The sequence below is a fragment of the Mus pahari genome, chromosome 10 (genome assembly GCF_900095145.1).
Source record: "Mus pahari chromosome 10, PAHARI_EIJ_v1.1, whole genome shotgun sequence".
NCBI lineage: Eukaryota > Metazoa > Chordata > Mammalia > Rodentia > Muridae > Mus > Mus pahari.
In genome coordinates this window covers 45,929,640-45,948,249 of record NC_034599.1, presented here as the reverse complement: position 1 = coordinate 45,948,249, position 18,610 = coordinate 45,929,640, and the positions used below count along the sequence as shown (strand labels likewise).

General features: G+C 45.0%; 1 protein-coding gene across 1 annotated transcript in view; it reads right to left on the bottom strand.

Moving 5' to 3' along the window:
• Nucleotides 1-2,042: 2,042 nt before the first annotated feature.
• Alg9 (ALG9 alpha-1,2-mannosyltransferase) overlaps nucleotides 2,043-18,610 on the bottom strand; it is a 65,773-nt gene continuing 49,205 nt past the window's right edge. The window contains exon 14 of the mRNA XM_021206935.2: nucleotides 2,043-3,021. Coding sequence (XP_021062594.1) covers nucleotides 2,898-3,021 — 124 coding nt within the window. The 3' untranslated portion in view covers nucleotides 2,043-2,897. The remainder of the gene's footprint in view (nucleotides 3,022-18,610) is intronic.

The following is an 18,610-nucleotide window of genomic DNA, read 5'->3' as shown; positions in this document are numbered from 1 at the left end:
CCAGCCTGGTCTACAAAGTGAGTTCCAGGACAGCCAGGGCTACACAGAGAAACCCAGCCTCGGGGAAGAAAAAAAAAAAAAGTCAGAGCTTGAATCTAGACGATTCCTATGACCTACACTGGGATAGCACACGTACTCACAGTCATGGGGTTTAGGTCCAAAACGGGCTAATTTATGGTCAGAGATCAGAGGAGTCTAGATTTGCCAAGTATACAGTTATGTCCTCTACCTTGTCCTGCCATCAAGGGCCTTTCTGAATCACATGTAGATCTATAGATACAGATACAGATACAGCAATAATCTACCAATTAATGCTTAGTCTAGGTACTGAAGCAGTGGTACCTGTGCAACAGTCTTTGCAGAAGACAGGGGCTGTGGATCAGAGACCGTTCTTCTTCCCATGTGAAGCTAACTCTGTAGGCTGCTAAGAGGTACTTGGCATCATGTCTGAGATGGACCATGCATGCTCTTACCAGAAAACAGAACGGAGAAAACCAAAGTGAGGTTTTCAAAGGGATAGGAACTGACATTTCCAAGAAATCTCTGCATCCATCTAGCATTTTTGTGTTATATTGTTTGAGCTCTTACTCAGAAGACCTATGTTTGCATATGTGCGTGTATGTGTGCATGCATGTGTGTATATGTCGAGGCTGTGGTCAGGTGTCTGCAGTCAGGAACCATTACGGGGATCTTTACATTTTTCAGGCACAGAAGATGATCAAATCGTTCAATTTTGTACCGCTTGTAGGTGTGTGTGTTTGCATGTGTTAGGAAGTGAACCCAGGTCCTTGCACATGGTAAACACATGCTCTTCCACTCACTCAGTCACACACCCTGATTAGAAAAGAGCTTCATCGCCAACTCACCCCACTCCCCACTGAGCTCCATCCCCAACTCACCCCACTCCCCACTGAGCTCCATCCCCAACTCACCCCACTCCCCACTGAGCTCCATCCCCCAACTCACCCCACTCCCCACTGAGCTCCACCCCCAACTCACCCCACTCCCCACTGAGTTCCATCCCCAACTCACCCCACTCCCCACTGAGCTCCATCCCCAACTCACCCCACTCCCACTCCCGACTGAGTTCTATCCCCAACTCATCCTTCAGCTTCTCAGACACACTTTTGGTTCTTCAGTAAGGTCACACTCACAGTAGCAAACACTGAAAATGAAATTCTAGGGATCGTTCACACAGTAGGGCTACAATCTGTCTTTCCTACCCAGTTGTGATTCTGTCCATCTGGGCACCTCACCTCTGTTTCATTAATCTGCAACCAGATATTGTTTTAGAGGAGAACCCCAAGAGGGTTCATTCAACTGCATGTTTTTCTGTCTTCTTTACTGGAACTGCTTTACATTAGAAAGTTATTTTCTTTTTAAAAAAAAAAAAAAAAAAAAAGGAAAGCAGGGCAACTGTGGAAATCAGATCTTCCTCTCTGCACTGCTAGAACCTGTCACCTTTAAGGTGCCTTAACATGATGCACAGGGACAGAACCTGTCACCCTTAAGGGAATAAGGCGCCTTAACATGATGCACAGGGACAAGAACACTGGACAGCAGACCGTGACTTCCACAGCAAGTACTTTGCTAGCTCAGGCCCAGCAATATCACATAGATAGCACTGTAAGAAGGTCTAACCCACAGGCTCCAGAGAACTCCAAGAGCTACAGAAACCGACAACTAATCGGGACTCTGGTCAGCCTTATCCCCCTTCAAGCAGTGCTTTCTTCGTAGATGAGCGGAGAGGCTCAGACACTCACTCAAGCGTGAGAAGTCAGACAGCCGAGATGTTTCCTTCTGCCCAACCGGAAGGCTTCAGCCCTCTGTCTTCATCTGTCTCCTGTCTGGGAAGTTGGTCCTCCTCACAGTGGTTGTGAGGATCACATGAGACACTAAGAAAACGGCTTACAGGCTGTGCCATACTGTAAGAGAAGGTGAAGTCTCAGGCTGGCTGACCTGTTGAGCGACTTCTTGCCAATGCCAATCTAGAGGATGCCTTGCAGCAGAACTGAAGTAAGTCATTTTCATTTCATTGGGGCTATCATTTTACGAAAAGGAATTCTTAATTTCCCCAAAATGGCCTCAAACTACTTTAAAATGTGTTGTCACCCAAATCTATTGATACACCTTTTTCTCCAAAGACACCCTAGTTATCGTCTTTGTACAGAGTCTAGAATTCAATAAAGCAGACTGAAACATTAAAAAAAAATCTTAAAACACTTCCCAAAAAGCCATATAATTAAGACCAGTTTTAAAGAAAATAAAAGGAAAATTAGAGGCATCATAAATAATATGATTAGGTCACAGTTTTTCAGTGGTTGCCTTTTTCCTGAGCTTCAGGACAGGGTGTCAGTCCTGGGAACACTTAGAAGCTGAGTCTTGCTGCCGGTAAAAGGCCATATCCGGTTGGCAACTAGGCTGAGCTGCTTTCCAGCAGTAGGATGAGAACAAGGCCTGCTAGGAGCTGCCAAACAGCTCTGAGAGAGAAACCATGTAGTCTAAGGGAGGCTTGGTGGTTCTCAGGTGCCAGGCCAGGGAGTGGAGAAGGCTAGCACACACCGAGTCAGGGCCTCTCGCAGTTCCTGCAAGTACATTCTGCTCTTCTCCCTCTTGTGAGTACCTACATGGAGAACAAGGAGGAGTTGAGCACTGGACCTCCCCAGGAGTTAGGACTCTGCCTATCTGCAGACAGCTCACATGCAGAACACACCCAGGAGCAGGAAGTGTGTGACTTTGACTAGACTTTGACATAGACCATGACGAGCTCAGAGCACCAGAATCTGGCATTCTTGGTGGACGACTTTTATTACAGCTTTAACAGGATGCCTTGGAGGAAGTCCGCTCCGTGGAAGCCCTAGTTAGCACAAGCTGTCCTCTGGAGTCACGGGCATGTGCTAACCTCCACTTTTCTTCCTGCTCGGCTTTGCTTTCCGAGGCTTCAGGATGGTGTAGTTCACATACACCGTGTACTGATCTGACAGGAAGGGAACATAGAACGCCCGAAGCAACTTGGAAGACCTGAAAGAGAAAAGAAAGCGGGAGAGGAATTTCATCATTTTACTGACGGCTTTGAAAATAATGAAAAGAAACCAAGCAGTACATCAAGGATAATTTTTTACACAGAAAACAAATGACTACAGAAAAGTATACTATTTAGTACCAGATCATAACAGCAGACCATATACCTTGTTACTCAAGCCAGAACAAAAACAAACAAACAAAATCTGTCTCCCTAATAAGTCTCAACAGCCTAGCAAGAGCTATGGGTCTGCATTTTGCATTCGAATTTGACACAGACAAGTTCCAGGGCATAAAAAGACTGTGGTGACTGAAATCCACTCTTAACACCCAAATAATTTCTGAATTTAGAAATATAGAACAAAATATAGAATTATAGAACAATTATGTAAATGTTCAACCAACTCTGGCTCCAGCTCTAAGTTACCTAAAAAGATGAGAAAAACTGTGTCCTGGGGACCTGTGCAACGTCTCAGCAGTGCCTGAACCAAGCAGGTAGTCTACGCACAATCGTGAGAGCACAGTATGCTCTCGAAAAGTCTACTCATGGCTGAAGTATGAGAACCAGGAGTGATCTGGTTTTAAATTTGTTTACTTCATTTAATAAATCTACAAGAAAGGTGGCAATGACACCCAGCTTCACAGAGAGCAGAGATTAAGCCTGCTCAAGGTCACAAAAATTAAGCAGTTTGTTAAAAGTTCATGAAGTGACTGATAAGGGCCTCATTTAAGAATCTCATCCAGGTTTGATTCTAGAGTTTGCAAGCTTTTCCATGATGGCTTAAACGCAGCCTACAGATTTATCCTTTCCTTAACAGGTTGTAATAGCAGCTACAAGTGCATCAAGTATTACTTCCTGACTGAATTTTTCAGTCTGAAAATCCAAGTTGGTCCAGCTACTGGTACCGGAAATGAGATAGCTGAAGGGTGTCCACGGCCAGTCCTTTTCCAGATTCTAAACTTGTAAATGTCAGGTCGATGTGGCATTTGCACTGGCAGCCTACCTCTGGGCTTGGCAGACCCTTGCAATGCCTGCACACAATGGTATCGCACTTGGCAAATACACCTCTTAGAGACACTTCCCACCTGAGACGCTGGCAGTGCCCTGTACTCAACAGAGATACACTTCACTTCAACAGCCTACAGCTCAAGGGCTTGGGTAGAGAAAAGAGGCTTAGAGGAGACTGGAGATAAAGCGGGGCTCTTGGGAGCAGAGTAAACAGGAAGACGATGCACCTGGCTCACACAAAAGTTAATTTCCTCTTTTTGCTCACAACGCACAGATAAAGTGATGTTCCAAACAGAAAGTCTAAAGCCAGCACCAATTCCCTCGGGTCAGTGGCCATGCCAGAGATGACTCCTGTTCATTAAGTCATATATGCTCGGCTGGACTCAAGCCCTGGATCAACATTGGGTTCTGCAGAATCAGCTCTGTTCTCCTTTTGGATGAGCTCTGCAGCAGCTACAGTACAGAATGAACCACTGGAGGTGCTTACACCCTCCACTGAACACAGTTCAGAATCCTTACTTCAACACTTTCCACCTCTACTGTCATAAGAAAACACTCCACAATCCTCAAAGCAGACAGACAGACACACAGACACACACAGACACACAGACACACACACAGATGAGTAGTGGACAGCAGTTGTCCACTGACACAGGAACACTGATGTGCAAGCAAACTTCACACTGCAGTCTTCAGGTGGCTTGTAAGGCTAGATGAATGGCCTCAAACACAAAAGCTGAGAAGTTGGGTCAGCACCTGCTGCCAAGCCTGGCGATTCCTGAGGCTGATTCCCAGAACCCACATGATAGGAAAAGGGGACAGACTCATCAAAGCTCCCTTCTGAACTCACAAGCTATCTTCTGACTTCCCATGTTCATTCCTCCCCCCCCACAACACAAAAAATACCTTATAAATGTGATTTAAAAAATAATCAGTAAACAATCAGCTCCTAGCACAAAAAGAAAGTATCATATTTCCTACCCAGTTAGCCTTCGCCAGGAAGGACATTATCATGCAGTGTTTGCACTGGGACCCTGGAAGATGCCCAGTATAATAAAGAGACACGCCCTATGCCCCACCCATCTTTCTGTTTGCAAAATGTTGTAAGTTTTTAATTGGTACAGTTCGCCAGTGGACAAGCTGAAGGAAAGGATACAATAGAGGAGCACAGATGACAGAGACATTTTAAAGTCATTGACCAGTCTCATTAACTTTTAAACTCTAAATACAAAAGATAAAAGTTTGAATTAGGAAACAACAGAGGTTTGTGAACCACCAAAGGTTTCACCCTGTTTGATGAAGCAAGGGTGAGGAAAGTCAGGAGCAGCGACGAGCTGGCTTTTATTAGTGACAAGTCTGAAACCATCCCTCTTTCAAGATGGATATGTCAGGGTCATGCGCAACAGCCAGTGAGCAGCTGGCTGAAATTTGGGACATCCATCTCAGGAGTAATGCATGTATATGTGTGTGTTCCCAACAAGGAGAATATAGAATAAAAACTCAGAATATGCAGGCAGGCACGGTGGCACACATCTTTAATTGCAGCACTTGGAAAGCAGAGGCAGAACAAGCCCTCTGAGTCCAGCCCAGTCCAGCCTACAAAGCCAGGTCCAGGAGTTATGCGGCTGACTATCCCTTGCCTCGAGAAATAAAACAAAAAACACCTAGTGTGTGTGTGTGTGTGTGTGTGTCCATAACCAAAAGAATATGGGAAAAGGTTCATGTATTATATTTTCTTTTTTAAAGGTTTATTTTTATGTGTATCACGTGCATGCCTAGTACCGAATAGACCAGAATAAGGAATTGGAACTGAGTCACAGACAGTTGTGAGCCACAATGTGGGTGCAGAAAACTGAGTGCAGGTCCTCTGTAATAACAGCCAGTGCTCTCGGCCGTCTCTCCAGCCCCCCCCTTTATTATATCTTCAAATGAATCTTTTGTTACCTCTAATTCCTGTTTTTGTAAATAATTTATAAAATAACTAAAAAACATAAAAAGCAGACATGGTCTACTGGACCAAGACAATGAATGCTGGTGACCATTTTCCTCATGCGCTGACAGGTAACACCACAGAAGCCCACATATTTCAACACACAGAACATACATCACGAAAGCACTGACTAGACGGAAATGGAAGGCCCACTATGCATTACTGCTGAGTATAAAAAGCAAGCTGAACCAGTAAGAAAGAGAAAGGAGGTTGGGACAGGTATCTACCATCCTTAAGTAGAGGATTGCTGTCTGGAGCGCGTGAGCATCCTACAGTTCAGGATGAGTGACTCAGTGGGAAAGAACTGCCGTGAAAATGAATCGCAAAGGGAGACGCACACAGCTAACGTGACCTGATAGACAGCATGCAAGTCTGGACATCAACTCAACAACTATGTTTGTGGGGCTGGAGAGATGGCTCAGCGGTTAAGAGCACCAATTGCTCTTCCAGAGGTCCTGAGTTCAATTCCCAGCAACCGATGGTAGCTCACAACCATCTGTAATGGGATCTGATGTCCTCTTCTGGTGAGGCTGAAGACAGCTACAGTGTACACACACACACACACACACACACACACACACACATATATATATATATATATATATATATATATATATATGTATAATAGATATAGATATAGATATAGATATATACTAAAAAAAACAAAAACAACCATGTTTGCAAAAACTATTAAGTCTTATTATACCTAACACTAGTGCAGAAAGCTCAAACATGCATGTCCATGAAAGATAAGTCCACAGCCACACACACAGCTGACTGTAGCAGAATCAGTCAGAATAAGCAGCATGCATCATGGGGCCTTTATTACTTTATGATGACTCATCTGTTTATCTTCATGCTTCACAAATAACTTTTGTTTTCTGTTTATTATACCAGAAAGTTTCAAACATATAAAGTTGGCAAAATGTTACTTATAACATTCAAAACAAACGGACTAATTTGTTCCAATATTAGAAAAAAATAACATTCATGTATGTATGTATATATGTATGTATGCATGTATTTTGCAGATAGTGTCTCACTGTCTCACTGTGCAGCCCTGACTGGTCTGGAACTCAAAGAGATCCACCTGCCTTTGATTGGAATTGAAGATGTGCACCACCATGCCCCATCCAGAAAACCTCAAATTCTCCAATATGACAACTATATATGAAGATTTGCATGTTTGCCACAAAGTCACACCATCTTTTCTCAATGATGGCTAATGGTCTCACTGAATTCATATCTGTATCTAAAGACAAACAGCACATAGCCGTAACTTAGCATATATACTCCTAAAGCACCAACCAACACACAAGTTGAGAAGAGAAGTCAAATGCTAAGAAGTGGATAGGACGGGGAAGCATTCAGTATACATGTTTCCATCTCAGACACCTCACTGGAGGGGTTGGTCATCTCAGCTCTGGTGACCCTTCCTCCAGTCCCTCTGGTCAGGGTACCGCCAGGTCTTTCCAATATGTCTTTCACAATGTGTACAGACTTATCTGTTAACTTGCTGAAGGTCCCTTTATTCCTACATTTAGATTTCAGGGACTGAGTATGTCTTACTTATGCCTGGTACACCTGTATGATGAACAGCAAACGTACTGGAAGGATGGATGGGTAGCTGAAGGATAAGCAGATAGATAAAGTCCATCACACTGAAGAATTCAGCTGTGCTCAACCATACTGAGCGCCACCAGGTGACAGCATAAACGCAGGTGTGAAGGGCAGATAACAGACAAGTCCTACAAGTTGTGGTTTGGGTTATGCATCTTGTCAAGGACAGACATGAAGGGAATCAAGAGACACCCCAACTCTGCAGTGTTCACCCAATGTGGACTCATCGGGAAATTAGCACTAAATTCTAAACACAGCATTCAGCAAGGAGGCTTTTATAGGTAGATCTGAACACAAAACTGTATAAAAGGAGAAAGCACAAGGGCCTCGTCAGAGCACAGCACTGAGCATCGTCTGAGAACACAGGTCTTCTGCGGCCAGAGCCACAGCTAATGCCTTCCAGAAGTGAGACAGAAGCCGCTATCAGGCTATGCGTGCCCACCTCTCAACTGAGAAGGGAGGAGTCTGTGGGCTGTCTGACTCGGTTTTTAGAGCAAGTTGGCTGGAGTGCCCTGGCCTGACTCTAGCTGCTGTTCTACATCTCTTCCTTCTTTCATCTGCTCTGCCACTGAAAGAAGGGAATCCCTAACTATGCCGATTTCTCCACCATTAGTATCTGGAGCAGCTTTAACTGTTAAGGAAGACTTGTTATACCACATTGTTTCTGAAGAATGGAAAATCAAATTTATAAAACAAAAGAACAGCTAAGCACTGGAAGATGGAGTCTGCACACATGTACATATGCACACGTGCACACATGCACACATGTGGAAACAAATCACATGTTCACAAACTAAAACAAAACGCATACCTATCAAAGTTCATGCCACAAGGCCTGTAATGAAATGCCACAGTATGACCTGAAGGAACACAAGCGTTGAACATTAGAGTTGTTCAACAAAGGATACTAGGTTGACTATAACTGGATCAGTGAGGAACAAGCTGTAAGATAGGCATCACCATCATAGAAACCTAAACACTCTACCCCAGTAAGAGAGTCTCTTAAGCGATGCTGGAATGGATCAGCTATGCACAAAACAACTGTCCAAGCAGTATAACTAGCTGACAGCTCAGAATGTATTCTGATTCGATGACCGTCTCATTTATCGGGGTCTGAGAGCATCCTGCTGTGGAGACTTAAGTCTGTACTTGCTGACATGAGCAGAAGACTGGTGCAAGTGGAAATACTGAGTCAATTTGCTTAGGCAGACAGCCTTGTGACACTCAATGGGTTCCCCTCCATTTCTGTCTGTCTGTCTGTCTGTCTATTCGTCTGCCTGCCTGTTATACATCCAGTCACTCATCCCCTCACTGAAACATTAAAACCACATTTAGCCTCGCTGGTTCAGCCCCACTGAGTAATTCCTGGAACTGCTCTTTGCCGTCCCGTCCATGCAGTGCACTTTTCGGTGAGATGTTTTCTATACCTCTCAGTGCAGAACTGGCCCTTCAAAGCACCTTCAGATCTAAGGACAATCTGGGTTTTCCTTCATGGTTCAGTCATACTCAACCTATCCTTTACTGAGCACCACTAACTTTCAAAAGGCTGGTATTGGGCAAACATAAGGGTGCTTTAATCGCCTTTGGCGGGGACATGGGGTGAGGACATTGCTTTATAGTCAGTAAGCACTCCAGAGATAATTCACAGCCCTATTTCACAAGCGTGGACACAGGAGCATGGCTAACATGCTGTACTTGCTGGAGGGCCCCACCTAGGGACAGGACATGATGCTGCATCTCCAGCTTTTAGAACTCTTCCTTGAAAAACACTCCTGATTCTACAAGTGGAAGAAAATGCCAGCTTCTCAAATCAGATGACGTCATCTGCTTCCCTAGCATCCAATGCTCATCTTCCACAAGGAAAGGAAGCTTCGTAAGTAAAAACGGGTTCTGTTTTCTTCTCAAACATTTTAGTCCTAAATCCATGAGGCAGAGCAGAGCAAAGCAGGAAACTACAGTGTGGGAGGAAGGAGGGAGGGAGCTACGGTGGCCCATGGGACGTTGGCACAGCTGATTCTGAGTGTCCGTGTTAACAAGAGCAGTGGTATTCTAAGAGGCCAGAATGACCTGTCAGGTTCTAGTTCACAGAGTTTGCCAAGTTGCCCTACCCCACGTGACTGGTAAAACACTTAACTTTCAGCATTTATCCAGCACTCGGGCCACCGTGCTGACCACTCAGAGTGACCTCCAAGGAGCTGTGAGGTGGCAGGGTCAGACGTCTGCTGAAGCACAGACATGGGTACGCAGGACTCATGCCCCTGACGTGTACAGTACCTGGCATAACACCCTAGCCTCTGCACCAGTCACCTTTAGCCAACATTCCGAACAGCGGGGTTGGGAAAGACTTGCTGTTAGGCAACTGGAGCCTTCTGACCTGCAGTCCTGCCAAGGGTTGGGGGGAAGTGCTCTTCAGTCTCTTCCCATCTGGTAGTGACTGAGGGATACAGGCAGCACACAACAGTGTCTCACAGTCCCAGTCGGCCCCTCAGACCCTTATCTGGGTTTTATCCGTGTAGCAGAAGAGCACTGGAAACCATCTCAAGAAAGACTCTGGGAAGCTTTAAAGTTTGAAATAATGAGTATTCTTCGCCTCAACAGTTTTTCTTTCACTAAGAAACAGGCTTCTGACAAGGCCCTGACCTTGCTCCGTCTCCTCTCCACCATTACATAAATCCAGCTCAAGACAAAAAGGCCACCAACAGATTGGGAAAGGATTTTTACCAATCCTAAATCTGATAGAGGACTAATATCCAATATATACAAAGAGCTCAAGAAGCTGGACTCCAGAAATTCAAATAACCCCATTAAAAAATGGGGTACAGAGCTAAACAAAGAATTCTCAACTGAGGAATACCGAATGGCTGAGAAGCACCTGAAAAAATGTTCAACATCCTTAGTCATCAAGGAAATGCAAATCAAAACAACCCTGAGATCCCATCTCACACCAGTCAGAATGGCTAAGATTAAAAATTCAGGTGACAGCAGATGCTGGCAAGGTTGTGGAGAAAGAGGAACACTCCTCCATTGCTGGTGGGATTGCAAGCTTGTACAACCACTCTGGAAATCAGTCTGGCGGTTCCTCAGAAAATTGGACATAGTACTACCGGAGGACCCAGCAATACCTCTTCTGGGCATATACCCAGAAGATCTTCCAACTGGTAATAAGGACACATGCTCTACTATGTTCATAGCAGCCTTATTTATAATAGCCAGAAGCTGGAAAGAACCCAGATATCCCTCAATAGAGGAATGGATACAGAAACTGTGGTACATCTACACAATGGAGTACTACTCAGCTATTAAAAACAATGAATTTATGAAATTCTTGGGCAAATGGATGTATCTGGAGATATCATCCTTAGTGAGGTAACCCAATCACAAAAGAAGTCACTAGATACGCACTCACTGATAAGCGGATATTAGCACAGAAACTTAGAATACCCAAGATACATTTTGCAAAACACAAGAAAACCAAGAAGGATGACCATCATGTGGATACTTCATTCCTCCTTAGAATAAGGAACAAAATACCCATGAAAGGATATAGGTACAGAGACAAAATTTAGAGCTAAGATGAAAGGATGGACTATCCAGAGACTACCCCATCTGGGAATCCATCCCATCATCAGCCACCAAACCCAGATACTAATGCACATGCCAGCAAGATTCTGCTGAAGGGACCCTGATATAGCGGNCTCTTGTGAGGNTATGCCAGTGCCTGGCAAACACAGAAGTGNATGCTCACAGNCAGCTATTGGATGGAACACAGGNCCCCCAATGGAGGANNTAGAGAAAGTACCCAAGGAGCTGTAGGGGGCTGCAACCCTGTAGGTACAACAACAATATGAACTAACCAGTACCCCCTGAGCTCGTGTCTCTAGCTGCATATGTAGCAGAAGATGGACTAATTGGCCATCATTGGGAAGAGAGGCCCCTTAGTCTTGTAAACTTTATATGACCCAGCACAGGGGAAGGCCTGGGTCAAGTAGTGCGAGTGGGTGGGTAGGGGAGCAGGGGCGGGGGGGGGGGTATAGGGAACTTTCGGGATAGCATTTGAAATGTAAATAAAGAAAATAATAATAAAAAGAAAGAAAGAAAGTAAGTAAATCTAGGGCTAGAGAGATGGCCCAGCAGCGAGGAGGGCTTGCTGCTCTTCTGGGGAGTTCATGTTCAGTTCCCAGCATCTATACCAGGAGGCTTACAACCACCTGCAAATCATGGTGCACATACATACATACATACATACATGCATGCATTCATGCATTCACACACAAATAACAAAAAAAAAGTAGTAAAAATAATAAAAAGAATGTAAAACCCTCCAAGTCATATATTTAAGCCCCTCTAATACGCTGAGAATCATAAAGAAGCTGGAACAAAGCTGATGATGTCAGTTGCTTGGTCCATTAGCTTAAAGCCAGGACCATCCAGAAGCACTGACTCTCCTCGTCCGTCTACAGCACTCGCTCAGTGAGGAGATGTGGAGATGTCTTTCTAGAGAACTCATCCCACAACAACAGAAAGCAGAGCTTGCTGGACTCCATAGGAATTAAAAGGTTTGTTCATCTTGCTCTTCCTAAATGCCAGCAGATTTGAATAATTAAGGAACTAAGACATTAGGCAACATGCAAGGAGTTTTGAAGCCAAATCTGGCCAAGGGTAGCTATGTTAGATGGAGATCTTGGCAAAGTATCTGGGAGCAATGGGGAGGGGGCAGAAGCTGACAGGAAATGAAAGACTGTGAGAGCAGTGAGCTGACGTCTAACAGGGCATGAATTCTGCCCTTCCTGTTTCTCCTCAGCACCAGTGAGGGAGGTGAGGCACCATGGGGCCTGCATACAGGAAATGCACTAAAGGCCACCACTCACTGGTCATGTGAAGGAGAAACTGATTCAACTGATTCTTCCCCAAAGACCAGATGCCATCTGAAGTGTGCCACCTGTTGTTGATCAAATCTTGCCAAGGGTCTGGTCTCCTTTCCACCTGGGTAGGAAGGGGAAATGGCCTTCAGGGCTGCCCCTTTCCCTCCTGTAAGAAATCTCTGAATTGAAAATTACTTCAGGAGGAGAATGGCATTAGAGAAGCTGTGGAGATTTTATAGCATGCCCATACAGTTTTGGTGCTTCTGTCACAGGCAGAATAATCCTGCTCCTCATCCCTTGAGCGTGGCTGTGGCTTGCTCCCCACCAGCAGCAGGACGAGGGAGAAGCCATACGTCTGTCTTCCAAGGCCGAGTCATAAAAGCAGTGGAGTGCAGCCCCCATGGTGAAAGGAAAAGCCACAGGCAGGAATTCTGGGTGATGGCCTCCTCTGAGATCTAGCAGAGCGCTAGTCTCAGGGCCCAGAGGTGTAGGTGAGAGTGGCGATGCCTCAGTTAGCACCTGATGGCCAATGCAAGAGAGACCCTGAGGAAGAGCTGGCCAGATGAGCCAGCTGTGGTCTTCCTTTACAGCTTTAAAAATGGGTGACTCTCACACTGCAGTAAACTTCCAACTAACCTACCCTTCACAATACGTACTCTGGTAAACCTGTTATTGTACAGAAATAAACAGTTCTGCCTCTGCTGGTTCCCACTAAGCACACCACCCTATCACAGCACACAGACCACCCTATCACAGCTCACAGGCCACCCTATCACAGCTCACAGATGGAAATGGTGTACAGGTGTGATGGTTATCAGGCCTCAGAGCTGCTGGGCTTACTTCTTGGAAGGTGATTAAAAAGCCACACACGTCTACAAATATTCTCTAGATTAGCCAGCTAAAGTTCAGGTTTCCAAGAGCAAAGCAGCAAATACCATCACGTATCCCCACGTACAACTGAGGCTGCAATTGGGGTCGATGACTAGAAAGGGCCCCTACTGTACCCTGCCAGCTGGTGGCTTAACCTGCCTCTGTTCCTCACCTGTAATTAAATCTGCAGGAGTTTGAAACCCTGCCTAAGTTCCCCCAGACCGTTTGAAGCCTCTAATCATACAAGTCTAGAATTCAGCTGGATAGGGCCCCAGGATGCTCCAAAATGGAAGAGGCACAGATGGAAGCCATGTGAACAAAATGGAAGTGCGTATGCGGAGCGCCCACAGAAAGAGTGTGTTGCACAAAACAGTGTGGGGCCTTTAGACCATTCCCAAAGCTGTATAAAGACCCCACTCTTCAGAAGGCCAATGTCAACTGCCTGGACAGGCATTCCCACCAGGCTCTGGGGCTCCGCATTCACCACTGAGCCACTGGTTTATTCCAGCACTCTCCTTCACTCCTCTCAGGGGACTCTTAGAGGAGATATACTATACATCTACCCACATGTCAAGCTACTTTATACAAGGAGCAATTAATCCTGGTTCAAAGAATTAAAAAAAAAAAGCCCTCTTGTTTAATAAAGGACGTAACATGGGCTGGCTACAGGATAGCAAATCTGAACATTTTCGGTTGGGGCTGGATAGATGTCTCAGCAGTGAAAAGCACTGGCTTCTTTTCCAGAAGACCTCGGTTCAATTCCCAGAACCCATGTGGAAGCTTATATCCATCTGCAACTCCAGTTCCAGGGGATCTGACACCCCCTTCTGGCCTTGGAGGGCACCAGGCACACACGTAGGAAAAACTGTTAAGTGATGCTGTCGGGTAGATCGCTCCCATCTCCTATGAGTCTGACAGTCTTTATAAGCACAGCCAGACTCTGTCCTGAGAGGCTCAAGGTCTAGACACTGGGGCTAGAACCAGCCCCACCTGTGCAGAGCTACAAGCTGGTCACTGCAATCTTCTGCCTGGATGCTCCAGCTAGAAGGCCTGGGGTCTGTAGGCCTCTGGAAAGCAAAGAAGCCAGTTCAGAAAAGAGGACACAGGCTGCCATGCTCCCAATGGGTGAATCATGTCTCCAGAGTTCAACACCAAGGCCTCCCTCCTATACCACTGAACACAGAACGGCCTTCCACATGCAGCCATGGGGGTCCCTCATATTAAGATCTTCCCCCATCACAAAGACATGCTAATAAACTTTTAAGTTGCTTCTCTCCTGCAAAGGTTCTCCAGTAACATTCTCTCAAGGGTATGGATTCTAATGTGCTGGCACTCAGATTATTCTGTCTGCTCCCTTTCAGACAGCTGAGGGCCTATTTAGACTATGTCAGCAAGGAGTGTCAGCAAAATGAATCAAGTCAAACTGTGCAAATGTACATAAGAATGTAAGGACAACATAGTCCAGAGCCCTGCAGAGCTTGTCAATTTACTTAAAGGTCTACCTTGCTAGAATGCTTTCAATTTACATTTAGTCCCTACAAAATATATATGACACCTCTATTTCGTGGACGTGGAAGTCTGGACATCGGAGCAATGCTAACAGCAAGAAACTCCTCTAACTCTATGCTTTTCCTACACACCACGTCTCTCTAAGAAGACATGGGAAGACACAAGCCCAGTTCTCTCTGAGGCAGAGGCTGGGCACTGGGCACATGCGCTGCACAGACTCTGCCACCATCACTACGGCTTCTCTATCCTAGCATGCTCCATTCCCAACCTGCGGCCTTCCACAATCTCTCACCCCTCAATTCCTTCCCATCTCCCTCGTTATCAATGGAATGCCACAGCCACTAGTAAGATTCCTCCCATAACGCGTCACCCTTTCGGTCTGTCACTCTGCTGTGGTTTCTGATTATCCACCCCTCGTATGTGTTTTCATCATTATTCATAAAGCCAAAAGGTGGAAACGACCAAGTCTGCAGCCAAAGGAAGAAATGATAACAAAACAGTACACATTCAGCAATGAAAAGGGACACGGGTGGTAAACTAGCTGGCTGGTTTTATGTCAACCTTACACAAGTTAGAGTCACCAGGGAGGGAGAGAAGTTGAAGAAATGCTCCCATGAGACTCGGCTGTAAGGTATTTTCTTAATTAGTGATAAACGGGGAAGGGCCCAGCCCAGTGTGGGTGGTGTTATCCCTAGCCTGGTGGTCCTGGGTTCCATAAGAAAGCAGGCTCAGCAAGCCATGGGAGCAAACCAGTGAGCAGCACTCCTCCACGGCCTGTGCATCAGCCCCTGCCTCCAGGATCCTGCCCTGTGTGAGTTCCTGTCCCAACTTCCTTGGATGCTAAACAGTGGCGTGAAAGTGTAAGCCAAATAAACCCCCTTTTCTCCCCAGTTTGCTTTCAGTCATGGAGTCTCATCGCAGTAACGGACTCCCGACCTAAGGCAGGATGGTACAGGCTAAAACCTGATGAACCTTAAAACCACACTAAGTGAGCAAGAGAAGCTTCATTAGTTACTTTCTGTTGCTGTGACAAAGCACCATAACCGAAAAAAATTTATGGAAAAAAAAAAAAAAAAAAGAGTTTGTTCTGGCTTATGGTTGCAGAGGTAGAGTCATGACGGCAGCAGAGCTGGAAGCTGGCAATCACACTTCCATTCACACACAGAAGGAAAACCAACCAACCGGAAGCAGGATGAGACCTCTCAAAGACCACCCCCTCGCCCCAGTGATGGACTTTCTCCAGCAAGGCTGCACCTCCTAAATACATAGATAGTGCCACCAACTAGGGACCAAGTGTTTGAATATGAGCCTATGGGACACTTTTCTCATACAAACTATTATGAAGCCAAACACAAAAACCATACATATTGTATGATCTCACTTATAAGAAACAGCCAAAAAATGCAAACCTATAAATAAATTATGAGTTGGAGCTGGTAAAGTAACATACAGTTGTGGTTGTATAATCTGGCATGTAAACTGTACTCCAATAAAGTTGCTTTTTTGGAAAACTGGTTAGATTTGCCTTACAAGTGTGGCTATAGTTGAAGAAAAAAATTACAACTGGGCTGGGAAGATGGCTCAGTGGGTACAGGTGCTTGCTGCCAAGCCTGCAAACCTAAGTTCAAGGCCCTGGATTCACATGGTAGAAGGAGAATCAACTACTGCAAGCTGTCCTCTGACCCAATGGAAGCCATGGTGTGTACACACACACACACACACACACACACACAGAAGGGGGAAGGGGAGAGGAAAACAGAGGGGGAGAGATGGAAGGAGGGAGAGAGATAGTGTTTAAAGAGAAAAAGCAGAAGCAGGTATTACCCTCGTCACATTCAAACTGCAAATCCCATTTCCTAGTTCCCTGAGGAAAACTGATGCTCTCAGAGGAAATGCTCTATACTCTGCTCATCACAGGCCCCCTGACTATGAACTCTGCTGTACTTAAGATTACATACAACTCAGAGGCCCGCCTGCCTCTGCCTCCCCTCCCAAGTGCTGGGATTAAAGGTGTGCCTCAAATTCAAGGCCAGCCTGGTCTACATAGCAAGTTCCAGGAGGCCTACACAGAGAAACCTTGTCTCAAACAAAACCAATGATGACAAGGACGATGATGTCAGAGATTACATAAAGCTTCAAACCATCCCTAGAGAAAACTAGCTGGAGAGGCAAGCATGGCCTGCGCGAGTGACGTCAGACACAGACAGACCCCCTACCCCACGCAGAAAGCTCTAGCAGGTGGGTCTTCCACGATGGCCTGAGCCTTTATTTGTGGGAATTTCTTCTCTTGTCTAACTCAATGGCAATGCTACAGCAATCCCTTCCTTTCCCCTACATCACCCGCTCTTAGTTGTAATAAGAGTCGTCTCATCCATTTTTTTTTTAAAGAATAGTTTGGGGTTATAAAATATTTTTTAAATTTCCTGGAAATAATTAACAATTACAACAAAGTAGCTGAATCCAAAAAGTAACATATTAAATCAGCCATGAGCAAGCAGAACTTTAATTTAGAAAATCAGTGCCACTTACATTAGCGCCTCCCCCAAAGGACACACCCTTATACATCTACAGCACGTGTGCAGGGTCTATACAAAGAAATAAACCAAGGGGTGACTAACAGAGGCATACGACGGCTCATTATTACTGAGGTACCAGTTCTTCCCAACCAAATCGTGACACAATCACAATCAAAATCCCAGCACATTAACAGAGACCAAAAAAACTGAATCTAAAGTTTATACAGGTAGGCAAAAGACACAGAATAACCAACACAATATCAAAGAAGATGACAACAAAGTTATTAGGAAAAATGAGCAACTTGAAGACTGAACATAAAAAGCTATGTCAATCAAGACTGACATGGTCTATGCAGACACAGACAACTACAAATCTCTGAGAAGGGAGCAGAGCGAGAAAATGGAAAAGTGAAAGACTTTCAACAAATAGTGCCCTCATAAGTGGATATATAAAAATATATTTTACTCATATAAAAATAAATGAATCTAGACACAGATCTTATACCCATGTAAAATTAACAAGGATCATAGATCTAAATAAGCAGTGAAAATATAAAACTCTAAATAAACAGTGAAAATATAAAACTCTAGAAATATAAAAACAGCACAGAAAGTAACCAGATCTTTAGGTTGGCTGCCAACTTTTAGATATAACACTGTGATACGATCAAAAACAAAGCAAAACAAAACAACAAAAAACCTGATACGATGAACTTTACTAAAATCAGTTGAAAATACACCAAGAATTCTGTAAACTCCACAATAAGGATAAAAACAACTCAATTAAAAACTTAGTCAAATGGGGACCTAGCCCCCTCCCCCGCACATATGTAACAGCTGTGCAGCTGGGTCTTCATGTGGGACCCTTAAAATGGAAGCTGGGGCTCTCTGGCTACATTGCCTTACCTGCCTTTGGATCCCTTCCTCCTAATGAGGGCTGCCTCACCTAGCCTCACCTTGATATGCTAAGGCTGATATCCATGGGAGGCCTGCCCTTTTCTGAGAAGGGAATGTAGGAGTGGGGGACTGAGAGGAGAAGAGGAGGGGGAAGCTGGGATTGATTGGGAAGTAAAGTTAATAAATAATTTAATTAATAAAACTAAAAAGGAAAAAAGTGGGATTGCAGGCCACTCCCGTCAATATAGCTCCCCAGTGGCAGCACAGCCTGTGGGCATCCTCGTGCTTCAGCTGGCAGCACAGACCACAGACTTCT